Source organism: Denticeps clupeoides, chromosome 2, assembly GCF_900700375.1.
Source record: "Denticeps clupeoides chromosome 2, fDenClu1.1, whole genome shotgun sequence".
In the NCBI taxonomy this organism is placed as follows: domain Eukaryota; kingdom Metazoa; phylum Chordata; class Actinopteri; order Clupeiformes; family Denticipitidae; genus Denticeps; species Denticeps clupeoides.
The window spans coordinates 7,457,180-7,470,239 of record NC_041708.1 but is presented as its reverse complement, the minus strand read 5'-3'; the positions used below and the strand labels follow the sequence as shown (position 1 = coordinate 7,470,239).

General features: G+C 42.5%; 1 protein-coding gene across 3 annotated transcripts; it reads left to right on the top strand.

The window, feature by feature from the left end:
• Window positions 1-379: 379 nt before the first annotated feature.
• On the top strand, window positions 380-9,921 carry vstm4b (V-set and transmembrane domain containing 4b). 3 transcript variants are annotated; one of them, XM_028965613.1, is made up of 9 exons: window positions 380-505; window positions 1,552-1,966; window positions 2,778-3,176; window positions 7,074-7,127; window positions 7,389-7,433; window positions 7,537-7,570; window positions 7,713-7,834; window positions 8,686-8,750; window positions 8,925-9,921. In XM_028965613.1, the coding sequence occupies exons 2-9, from the start codon at window positions 1,915-1,917 to the stop codon at window positions 9,048-9,050; spliced, it is 897 nt and encodes a 298-aa protein (XP_028821446.1). In that variant the 5' UTR covers window positions 380-505; window positions 1,552-1,914; the 3' UTR covers window positions 9,051-9,921. The 3 variants fall into 3 exon arrangements, with proteins under 3 accessions (XP_028821446.1, XP_028821445.1, XP_028821447.1); XM_028965612.1 differs by lacking the exon at window positions 380-505 and having other exon boundaries at window positions 1,797-1,966; window positions 7,326-7,433; XM_028965614.1 differs by lacking the exon at window positions 380-505 and having other exon boundaries at window positions 1,832-1,966; window positions 2,864-3,176; window positions 7,326-7,433.
• The last annotated feature ends 3,139 nt before the right edge of the window (window positions 9,922-13,060 follow it).

Here is a 13,060-nt window from a genome sequence, read left to right as displayed (position 1 = left end):
TCTAGACAGGCATGGGCCTGGGTCTGCCTCCAGAGGAACGGAGCACCACAGAGCCCCAGGGTCTGGCATGAGGATCCAGCTTGTCCCAACGAATGTAGGGGGAGGGACGCAAGAAGCATCAGAGGGGACGTGCGGAGACAGGACCCGCACGTACCCTGAAGGTTTCGCACTGAGGCCACCATGCGGGCCGACGTCTGGGAGACAGCCAGATTGTCCGGGTCCTCCAGTGGGAGGACACAGCAGGGCAGGAGCCCTGTGGTTGCCACCGTAGACCCCACCTCCTCCACTGATGGTGCTGCTTGGGCTCCAAGCACGTAGACCATTGAGGGGGGGCTCTGTCATGATGGGGTGCAGCTGGAGACGCACCTGGCACCAATCTGCATGACAGCAGGGCCTTGTTGAGCAGCCTATCGAGGCTGCAACATTTTTATGTGGACCATGCTGTCACGTGAGCATGTGTAGGAGGAGACGAGGAACCTCGGTGCGGTGGGACGCAAGGAGGCAGGTAAGTTCCCTCAGACTTAATATGCGTTAGGGTACAATATAGGACAGGACAGGACAAGAGGAAGGAGTTCAGGAGAGAGGATGAGATAAGGGCAGGAACGGTCTTACTTTTTGGAGAATAGAGTGGAGCCGAGTCTCGTTGACGTATGTCAATCAATGACTGAGTGGCTGGCAGTGGCCATCTTGCCAGCCATGTGACATGTGCAACTGTTGTGTTAGTTGTTTTCAGCTCTGGCAATTGCCACATGCCTGTGGGTTTGTTTGTGTTTTTCCCCTTTTGTTTCCCCTGTTTTAGGCCCTCGTGCCGGTTTGGTTTTGTTTAATAAATCATTGCTCGCCGACACGACAGACTGCTTTCTTTCACCTACACTATATTACAACACTAAGGCAGACATTGACTGCATGATGCAGAAAAAAATGGTTCATATGCTTGTCAAAAATCAATTATTGACTACTGTAATGCATTATTATTGGTTGCCCTGCATGATCTCACTAAACTCCAACAAGTTCAAAATGCCACAGCTAGAATCCTAACAATCAGAACAAGAATTTTCAGCCACATTACTCACATTACATACTGTACCTGAAGATCACCCCATTCACCCACACCATGACAGTTAGAGGGATGTCAAAATGGACCAATATCATCATAGTGGAACTATACTGTGCGACATTGGAATACTCCAATGTAATGGTCCACAGTTGAAGCCTACTCTGCACTGTCCAGTATCTATAAACATGGACAAATGCTGTCTTTGATACAACATGCTGGATTATTTGATACAAACCTATACCTTTTGGATTATTCTGGACTAGCTAATACCAATTCTGCTTTGACAGTTGTATGTTATTTTGGGCTAAGTAAGAAATAAACTGTTGTTGAGTTAGGGTTATATATTTAACATTTCAATGCAATAATGAATTTTAGGTCAGCACACCACAACAGACATTGAATCCTTCTTTGTATTTTCATTAATACATAAAAAACACCATCTATGAATGACAAATCATTATTAGTAAAATTGTATCTTAATCTTCAATTTCCAGACCATAGCGACCAGACTGTCTTGTCCATGTATCCAGTCCAACCCACACTGGATGGAGACTCACACACGTAGAAATCTGCCCTCCCACACTATCTGTGTCCCAACCGGGACAGCGAGGAGACAGGCCTGTGTCTGGTTTAGGTGCCTTCCAGCTGGCAGTAGAAAACAGAGCTTACAAAACGACATTTCCCTCCCTCACCCGCTCTCTTTCTGTGTGGTCAGAGGGAGGGCCTAACCCAAAACAGAGACATGCCCTGTCTCGGGTTACACGCAGAAGAACAGGGGGAAAAAGAGGGGAATGTAAAGGCTGCCTTTCTTTCGGAGCCATTTAACTGGGTCTCTATGGAGTCTGTTGCGCTGGAAAATGAATATCTCTTCAGCAGCGGCACTTTTCCTGACTAGCATTCTGCTTACAGGTAAAACAAACATTTTCACTTTCAGCCTAAAATGTGACATTTATGGTGTTTATGCAAAACTAAAATGGACATTCATGGTGGGTATGTGGGTAAAAGAAAATCTTTATATCTTAAAGAGTCAACCGAGAAAAATAGACCTGAAAATTTTACAAGTCATCAATATTCATGAGCAATAATTGGTGAAGAGGATGCAGGAGACAAAACAATGACCAAAAACGGTCTGAAAAAAGCATACAAATATATATATATATAACACACACACACACACACATACACATATGTGTTTATAATAATTACTATATGCTATTACTTGCAAATACACGTTTGAGTTTCACACAAACCTTTGCATGGGTTGCTGAGTGTTATTTAATTATTTTTACCTCACCCCATCAATCTAATTAGATTTTGTCTTCCAACTAGAGCATGATGTCTCAGGAAAACAAACAGAGCATAAAAAAAGTGCGTTGCGTGTTTATATTCAGCCATCTCAAAATGCTTACTGCTAGTGGAATTTTTTTTCTTCTGTACAGGGTCAGGAACACAAAAACCAGATGTCACCACTGACTTCATACATAATACATTAGACAATAAAACACTTTCACATAGGAGTTGTTTCGTTTTTTTTTTAAAGTAGAGTTTCATATTAAAGGCTTTGGAGGGGAAAACTGGTCAAGCTGTCAAAATTGTTTCCAGATGTGTCAGCAAGGCTAATCCAAATAATACTGCAGCGACAGACTTTTTCCGTAGCCCGGTGTGGGTTTTTATGAAAGAGCGAGAAAAGCTTCATCTGTAATAATCCTTTGACTTTCAGATGTCTGCATGTCCATCAATGTCACAGTCACCCCCTGGCCAGTTACAGCAGTCACTGAGGGGGACAATGTCACCCTGTCTTGTCAGGTGACCCTGCACCGACTCACAGGCAGCCTGCCGGTGGTGCGTTGGATGTTCTTGTCAGAGAACGGTGGGAAGGAGCACCTCGTCGCCAAGGTGAACATGCGTAAAGCCAAGTTCTACGGCAACTACACTAAAAGCTTTGCCACGCCCAAGTTGAGGCTCAACGTGGTAAAGCAGGGGAAGATCTACGACCTGCTCATCCTCAATGCCTCTAGACAGGACCGGGGCCTTTACACCTGCAGGGCGCAGGAGTTCCACAAATTCAAGAATCGTTGGAAAGCTGCAACCAACAGCTCAGCGTCCACTCAACTCCGAGGTACAGTGGATATTTTGTTGAAGGTTCTCTTCTCTCAGAGATTGTTGTTGCAGTGGAAAAAATACATGTACACTGAAGGTGGTCTGAATGGCTTGGACATTGCTGTTCTCTTGTAGGATCATTAAGGGATTTTAAACACCCTTTTCTTGTGGTGGACAATTGCAGGTTCTGGCTCCCTGCAACAATGCAAGACCAAATATGTTGAGTCAGTACTCAATAATACCACCAGCAGTATACTGGCTGATAGGTCAAATGACCTTTATCAGGCCATCACTCACTGATTCAGAGTGTCGGCATCTTGCAGACTTGTTCCTTAGCTGACACTTGAACCTTGCAAGATATTATTCCCATTGAGAGCTCATGCTAGGATGTTTTGTTGTGCACACATTTAGTGCGACAGGAACCTACCAGACATGGTCATGTTTCAGACCCTCAAAGACTGCCCACAGCAGTGTGGTGAGGGGTGGCTTCAGAATAAACAGAAAAGTAATGAGTGAAAGTAATGATGTCTCCATACTGAGGCACTCCATGATACAGTACTGTTTGCTCTGTGTCATGGATACAAATATTGAAAAAGTTGAATTTTCAAAAAGGAACGTGGCCAAATTGATATCTTTATGCTATGTACCACCTACATCCTGACAGAACTGGTGTCTTCCACAATGACATGGGTGTCATGGCCCCTGAATGTGTGATGAGCATGAAATGGGTATTAAATAACTTTCAGTCACTAGATATTGACCAAACTGATCACCTATGGGCAATTTTAGAAACATTACCACCAAATGAGGTAATATTCTTTCGTGTCTTTTCCTCCAGTAACCGATCAGAAATTGTAACAGAATTGTAACAGAAATGGGATAATCTGTCTCAAGGAACACTGAAGTGGTTTCTGGTGCTGTGACAGTTTTAATAAGTAAAGTAATATGTAATATGTAAATATGACAGGTTTATAAGAATCTTTTCAGGATTTACAGAAAAAAAAATTAAACCAAGAAAGGACTACCACCTGTTTTTGTTTAATATTATGTGAAATGCAGGCGTTTTTATGAACAAAGTGTGTATCCTCTCCTCTTTTCCTTCTCAGTTTTCTTCAATTTTCTGTTTGCTTGTACATAGGGGGTGTCAGCGGACATCTCAAATGTCACCTTGAGATCACTGACACTACCACCTTAATTCTGATTTTATACTGCGTAATATACAACATCTGACATATTCTGGGAACTTCCTCTAAAAGTCGCATACTCCTATTATTCATGGGCCCTAAAGACAGTTTAATTCATTGTGCTCCATATGTAGCAGGCGTTTGATTGCCAAGCCTCAGTGGTGTTTGGCCATGAAGTAAAGAGACAACAGAGGGAACCCTGGCCCGCTCGTAGCTCAACAATATTGACTTTGGCCATGGTCCGGAGTTTCCCCCGCCTAAATTATCATACAGACACATAGGCATAGTCAGCCAAAAAGGAGACAGTGGCACCATGGGTCTCTAACAACACAGCCTGTAGACACGACAGCTACAAGCAGCAGGGTGGCTGAACCAATAAGAGCACATCTGGTTACCAGAACCACCTCCTTCTTTATGAAGTCACAGAAGGTAAAATGCTCCACAGAGCAAAGAAAGGACCAAATTAGGTCAAATCGAGTTGTAGTGCAAACCCAGGCTTAATCTCTATGGGTTTCAAGCACTGCAGGTCTTAAAGACATTGTAGGCAGAAAACAAACATTTCAAATAAAGAAGCTGTCTGCTTTAGCACATTAGGTCCAAAATATTTTTATGAGTGCATAAAATTAAAATCTAAACCCATGACATACATTTATTCGACATATGTTGAACACCTAGTAAAGTTCACCTATATCTTTTCTCTAAGATATATCTTTATACATTACAATAAGCATAACAGCAAAAGAATACAAAAAAGACCACATGACAAGGTCCAAGGACAGAAACATCAAGGTCATTTCTAAAAAGGAAGGGCCACCCAGGCCTGTGGATATCGAGGTTCACTGGGGTTTGCATTGTAAGCATTTTTTTCCGTTTTTTTTTTTTAAGGAAATCCAGAGCAGAATTCCAACACCCACCAGAGGGCTTGTTAGCTGGTGTCACGGCTGAGGGCTGATGGGGGAAGAAGTGCAGGAACGGGACGTTTGGGGGAAAAAGGACTTTATTCAAAATCACAACCAAAATGGCACGATGGCCAAAAACCAGGAAGAAAGGAACAAACAAACCCCGGGGTGTCACAGCTTGTGTGGTTTTTTCAGGATTTTAAGAACACAACCATGAGACCAGGGCAAAGAGATGGGCAACTGCAGAATGAATTCATAGCATAAATCCTTTAGCATCTCTCCGTCAACAGAATAGCAGACACAGTTCCTTCATTCGCTTTTATTCAGATGCATTGTTATCTCCACACCCATCGCTAAAGTTGTAGTTAATAATTGTACCCTGCCATTGAAACAAAGCAATGAATCAGGCCTTTCATTATGCTAAAGGAAGGAAATCTGAGGCTGTCATTTTATCGGACCCAGCTGTAGCAGTGCTGATAAAGACGACTCATTCAGACATTTTTTTGTTTCCACTGTGTGCATTTCAATGTACAATGGCTTTAGATGACAGTCAGTGTATGAGGCTGTTTGTCACCAGAAGCCATCAAAATGCTCCCAGTTCTGGTACAAAATGAGAAGTTTTGTCTTGAGATCTTATTTATCTGGTTAACAGGCTTCTGTGAACAGGAATACTGAAGACTGAAGCAGCCCAAAACTGAGACTTAACTGTTTTCAGTGAATTAATCAATGTTCTATGGCTTTTTTTCCCCTTTGCTTTTATATCGGTCTTAATGGTCCCCTAATGCTCTTTCTGAAGTCTCTTTCCGCAATTCAGCCATGGTGCTGAATTACAGCCACTTTTAATGATTCCCACAATGAGATTTCACCAGGATGCGCCGTTTCGGTGTCTGTAGCTTTAAATGCAAATGAGGAGGAGAGAGGCGGGACGAGAAGGAAAGCGGCCTACTGAAATCGAGGAGGCATTTGCGGAAATGACGTCATCAACACTTTTTTTTTTTTTTTAAGAAAAAAATGTTATTAACCCACTGTCTCACAATGAGTCTTGTGATCTTGAGCTCATACATTTAATCACTGAGCAATTGCACGTTTTCAAACCATGACGGTCGGTGGAGTTACTTATTTAAGGGAGGAATGCTCAGGTCATTCAAATATGACAGGACATTTAAAACAGCTCTAATGATTTCAAAAGTGATTTACCGTGACTGATTCATCTGAATTCAAATCAATATCCATTGCAAGATGTGATTCAAAAGAACATAGTCTATGTTACATTTTACAAAAAAATTATAGATAATGTGGCTCAAATGGTAGTTGCCTCTTTATGCCAATACCTTCATACTGCTGTAAGGTCAAGTCAATCACTCAGATCATAGAAAATATATGACAAAAATGTGCTGAGCAATGAAACAGTTGATTTCAAATGATGCCATGTCTTTTTTTTCCATGTTTCCCTCCTGAACTGGGTGTCTACCATGCTGAACAAGCCCTAGAATAGCCTGTTGAAGTAACAGACGTTTTGGGAAGGTGGAGTGGTCTCCGAAGGGTGTCCCACATTGCAGGGGAGGGCCACTGTTTGGCTAAGTTTATCTGCCTGTGGAGGAGTGTAGCCTCAGTGTTGTTAGCAGCTGGTGCTGGTGGTTATGGGTATTTCAGGCTGGTTCAGTGGGTGTCAGTGGCTATGGTCCGGCCCTGCAGAAAGAGCCTCTGAAGAAAGAGATAGCCTCAGTGCTGTCATCCCACCTACAATTAGCTTTATTTAACCATGCTGCCATGTGTAATTATGGAAACCTGTGGCCAATCTGATGACTGCATTCTTACTTTCTTCTTTTCTAGTGCACATCCTGCCCAACTCTGGTTCCAAGGATGGTCTATGGAGTTTATTTGAAGGTAAGCTACAGCTGGCATTGCATTTATTTGTACAGTATAACATATGGTTTGTAAAGTTGTTGATGCAGCAACTTTTTCATTGACAATATCTATTGACTATTTTTATTGCTATGTGGATATTTATTACTAAAGATACAACTTTTGCGTAATGCCTTATTTGACTATATCAAACTATTGTGCAACCTGTGTGTGTTTCAGATGTGTATCTGTGTGCAGTGCTGATCTGCTCAGTTGGACTCATGTGTATGTGCATGTTCACAGTGGCAGTTAGCTGTCAGTATTTGCAGAGAAAGAGACAACTAAAGGGTGATTTTTTTTTGTTTCTTACAATGATTTCTACTAATTAACTGATGATGCACGCAATAATAATTAATACTCAAAATTTGCCCCCCCTCCTTCTTAATTTCAGAGAATTACCATTTGGTCAAGAGTCTTCAAAACAGGTAGGTTGTCATAGATTGAATGGTACATAGTTTTCGATATAGTCTCCTGAGCAAATATTTTAATCTAAATTGATTATATTTGTAAAACTATTTTTTAAACTAGCTTAAATATCTCCAACCATAACTACTGCCCTTCCTGCAGCTCTGGGGAAACAGTCACCAGTCTAGTCAGCGCTTCCCCTGCACTACCCCAAAAACTAAGGAAGTACAAGACAAAGAAGATGTCCCAACAAACGGATGTTCCTCCAGAAGTACCAGCAAAAGGTGAGTCAGCATTGTTGCTTTTTCATATTGCACATATGTGAAGTGGGTCCTTAATTATAATTAAGCTTAATTTCATAATTTCCCAATTAAAATCTGTCATTTAAGTGACTATGCATAAAAACACATCAAAACACATCAACAAACTGATAGTGACAATAGTGACACAGTGTTTTTACTATTGACCAGTTGATTGCAGCACTAGTGAGTGAAAATCCATAAATGTACATGTGAAGCTACAATGGAAGACCATGCTGATCCACTAATATATCTGGGCACAGGATCCTACAGCAAATCACAAAAGCTGGAAAAATGTACAAAAGAAAAAATATTTTTCAAGCAGATGGTTATAATTATATGTATGGATCCATCTATACTATGTGGCTGAGCCTCATATCACCAACCAAACCCATTTTATTGCAATCCATAGCCCACCAGGTTCAATGAACATAACCTTGGGGTTTAGACCCTAAATTCCGGACCCTACAGCACAAAAATACACGTGTGGTTTTGGTGTATGTCTTGTTTTATGAGGACAAAATGTTCTAAAGATGACTAACCAGCACTGGAACCTGTATCCAATAAAAGGGATACTGTGTGGGTTTTGATGTGGGTGTGTTTGTTATCTTATTGGGGACCACATGTTCTTAAGTGCACTCTAACTAGTACACAGAAAAATACTGAAACAGTGTGTGTGAGTGTGTGTTGCATATTGTTCTATACTGGGGACAGGCAAATCACTTTCCTTCAGTGTCAATATTGCACCTATAAGCACTACAGTGTCTGATGTTCCTCCCTCAGTATGGATTTGCAAAATTCTGCTTCTTCTGTTTAATGTTGTATTTTCTGCCTAGCACCAATTGCTGAAAAAATCAGAAGGCCAAAGCTAATAAAAGTGCCACCTCAGAAGGTCCTCTTGGTAAGTGTCAATTTACTCCTATTTGTATTTGAGAAAATGGCATCTTTAGATTGATGCAGAGTAAAGGCTGAATGCACAACATGAACACAACAACACAGCAAATCTGTAATTTTACTGTAAATACCGGGTCTGGAAACAACTGCAGTGTCTTGTCTGTTTCCTGTTGACCCACAGCCAAGAATTGCAGAGGAGAGTCTGACGTATGCAGAGCTGGAGCTGATCAAGCCGCTGCCGGACACAAAGTCCTCCTGCTCGGGCACAGTGTACGCTCAGATACTATTTGAAGACCAGCAAGTGTAACAGAGACAATTCTTAAAGCAAAATTTGAGTATTTATAAATGCATTTTTATTGTGACAGTGGTCACCTCTTAACCACAAAATGCCCAAATATTACAACTATCTAGTAATTCTTTACTACATTATACATATTGTACATAGATGTATTTATGGCATTTTTCATGCTCAGCTTTTTTTTTATTGATTTTTTTTAAAGCTCATCTCAGTAGTTTCAACCCGAAACAGATGAACACATGACTGAGCAGCTGATTACAGGGTGACGCATGTACATAATGTACAGTATCAATTATCCATCCACTCCCAGGAAATGACTACCTGTTATCGTACAAGCCTTTTAATCTTGTTACCCTGCCCTAAACACCAGCTTAAATGTCAGATATGGAAAGCGTTTTGTTTTTCTTAACACTTGACCGAGGCACATGAAGGTGCATTTGATCAGAGTTTCATAAGCCACTGGATTTAACCATGGAAGCAAGACCTTGGGACCTTGGGATATTTCTGTGACACCAATATTTATATTATTATCATCTAAGCAAAAAAATTCTGTATAAATTCATAACACTAAGCACTGGCATGTTGCCTTATGAACACCCTACACATTAAAAGACCTAAACTGTGAAGAAAAAAAGAAGAAAAATTAAGAGGAGACCACTTCAGAGACCACTAATGCGAGCCATCTGTGAACTGTTAAGCACATGGAGGCACTTCTTACACCCAGCCACTGCATCAGCATTTTTTTAATCTTTTGTCTTTTATCCTGGAAAAACGTGTAAGAGTCATTTGTGAACTGGAAAGCATGTAAACTGTTGCTGACTGGAAAAGCATCTCAAACTGCTGGAGTGTTGCATAAATAAAGGTTTGCTAGTAAACTGTTTGTTAATTCTTGGAGAGTTGGGTGTGTGTATGTTGTAAATTTCACTCAAATACAGAAGTTAAAAACTTGATTTCCCCTTCTTATTTAAATTAAGAAACACAAGCAATAGTCTTCATATGCCATATGGAAGAGATATAAAAAAAATCACAGTGTACAGTAACTTGCACATATACACAGAACCTTAAAAAAACTATAAGGCCATATTACATATGTATCAGTTGGGATCACACAACTATAACAATAAAGTTGCTTAAACAAAGAACATGACTATAATAATTATGCAATAATTATTATATGCAACCCAAACTATGCCTGCATGCTTCATTTTTATCTTGTGATGAAATTTACTGTCAAATACATCTTTTTAATTATATCATATTTGGCACCAACAAGAAACTGTCACAACCCGGGTGTGGGATGAATGATGGATGCCAAGGGAGTTTGGGAAAAAGTATTGTGATACAAAGAAAAAATGGCAAAAACAAGCCACCATGCCTCGTGCTGAATTCACAGTCCCATTCAACCTCAACAAATCGGGCCTACACACAATCCTGTATGACAAAAAGACCCAACACACTCACACACAGCACATTCCGGTCTTTGGGGGCAGGAGTACACCTCGGAAAGCGTGTTCGAGAACAGCTCTGTTCATCACTGGCGCAGCCTGGAATTTAATGAGTCCTGATCACTCGTGCTAATGAGCGTCAACTGTGTGAGTCCAGAGGGACCTGGGCGTCACAGTACCGATCGTCCAAACGACCTGAAACCATAAGTCAGGTCCCGCTGGAACCTCCAGGGAGGCAGGCCCAGTACCCAACCACAGGGTGGTCCGCTCTTGGAAAGTACAGGCTCTGCCCTTGCACGTCCCTCCCTCCAGCGTAGTGAGAGACATGAAGGGCTTTCCCTGCACATCCCGGCTGACCCCACCTGCCACCCTGGGGAATCTTTGGCCCACCGTACTTGTGGAGGCTGACACAGGCTCGTCCTACCATCCATACGGACTACCTGGGGGACCAGCCCCGTTGCATCCCCACCCGCCCATCCCTCAGAAGGAGCCCCCAACCCGGACTGCGTCCTCCCAAAAAACGGTGATGAACACGTGTTTGCCAGCCACCAATGACTCCACTTCCACGCATGAAAGTGTTTGGGGGGGGCGTGTGCTCTAAGCTGGTACAGGTGGCTGCTGGGAAGTATGGATGCTCTCTGCAGCATGGAAGGCGCTGATACTGTGATGCTGTCCTCCTGGGGAACATCCGAGCAGAGGGTTGGCGTGTCTGCGACCGCAGCTGGAGAGGCGGGTTCCTTATGAGGCAGGCCCGGCAGTTCGATTGCTGGTAGGAGTCTCCCTAACGTCCTCTTACCCCAGCTTACTTCCTTGTCCTCACAATTTGTTGCCCTCTCTCATCAGCTGTTCTGAAGGCGGTGTCCACCCCAGTTTAGGCTGGTCGAATAGATTGATGAAGCGTCTGTATGATGCTGTCTCGCCTCCACCCCACCTTCATAGTGCTCCGACCCATTTCCAAGCCAGCCCCGTCAGAATCAGGAGAACAGTGTTGCTCTTTTGCTTGCCTGTGAGCCTGGGAACATCAGCAAAGTACAGGTCATACGCTAGCCGAAATTTCCTACAATTAATTGCTTCACCCGAGAAGTGTTCAGGCAGATTTAGCACCGAGCTCACAGGTGCCACTTCCAGTATGGGGTTTTGTATTTGGGGCGGAGTCACCACCGCTGCGTCAGCAGCTGCTGTACGGTGGTGGTTAGTTGTGCGATTACAGTCCACTGCTCAGCGACCTCATCCATCGACGTGCTGAGCCGCGCCAGCTGTTGTCGGTGGCTCGGCAAGATGTTCCTCCCTCCTCGCCTGGTGATTGCTTTAATGGATCCATCATGTTAAGGGGAGAGCTGTTCATCTGTTACATTTCCCGAGGTGTTCCCTGACTTCCCTTGTTGCCCCCAAAGACCAGAGTGTGCTGTGTGTGAACTAGTAAATTAGGATGATCTCATCAACCTGTCCAAAACGTAGGATTTGTGAAGGAGGGCAACAGGGACCTGCAAGCCCTGACTGTTTCACACCAGAGCACCTGAGAGGGACTTTAATTCAGTGCAAGGCATGGTAGCTTGTTTTTTTCTGTATCACAATAAACTGTTTCCTTTTTCCCAAACTCCTTTGGTGTCCATCGTTCATCCGTGACAGTATCTAAACAGTATCTTTGATACAATGTAAATAAGTCAGTGTAGAGCTGGTATAACAGTGCAAATTTGCATTATTTTCAAAATAACTATGCACACCGACTTTACTGTCTAAACAGCTCACAACAAAAGTAAGGACGGAAAAAGTGAGTGAGAATGTCCAATTAGCCATAACTTTTGAGGGAGAGTTGGCGCATCCGTCATAGGTGAAACAGTCAATCTTGCCTCGAGATTCAAGACAAAAAGTAGGCATGGTTCACGCCATCACCATGCACGAACCTCACTATCTAATCACATAATGCTTTCTTTAATTAAACCGTTCAAAAGACACCTGCCAGGCCTGTAGAATCCAACATTTTTCACCAGCATCACACATTCCTCATGGTGACGCGGTAAAATGATGCGGTTGAATTACATTGCTTTTTTTTTTAATGAAGAACTTCATCATAGCTTCATCATGTGATTTCATCAGAAATCACAATATCACACTGCACAAAATGCATATAAACAAAAAATGAAAAAGGAAGTCTAAAATGAAACCATCAACACAATGAACAAAACACTGTTGATGGCAGTTAGTTTACTTTCCACCCCTGCAGCGGTTGGCAGATCTCATGCTACGTCAGTCAGCTGCAGAAGGACCTTCAATGCACCCACTGTTATAATCAACGTCTCCCCCATTTTAGTGTCAGGCTTAGGCTTTGATGCTTTGCTTCTATCAGGCATGTACAGGAACAATGTGTCACAGTGTGCAGAGGTCAAAGTTCAAAATTCAATTTTGACCACAGTGTGCACCAAAGATCGCTGAGGTGCAGCATAAAATAGCTTTTCAGACATGCAGGCCATTTAAAACAGTGAGTTCCAGAGCGCAGCACTGTGATTCCCACATTTAGTCTGAAATGAGTGTCATTTTTAAGATCCAATCTCAATCTTGGATTGGATTGGGTTC

What these genes read in the sequence shown, in the direction of transcription:
- vstm4b (XM_028965612.1), top strand. Translation starts at nt 1,915, where the DNA reads ATGAATATCTCTTCAGCAGCGGCACTTTTCCTGACTAGCATTCTGCTT. An exon ending in TCTATGGAGTTTATTTGAAG is followed by an intron (nt 7,128 to 7,325) that starts GTAAGCTACAGC and finishes TGTGTGTTTCAG; the next exon opens with ATGTGTATCTGTGTGCAGTG. An exon ending in GTCAAGAGTCTTCAAAACAG is followed by an intron (nt 7,571 to 7,712) that starts GTAGGTTGTCAT and finishes CCCTTCCTGCAG; the next exon opens with CTCTGGGGAAACAGTCACCA.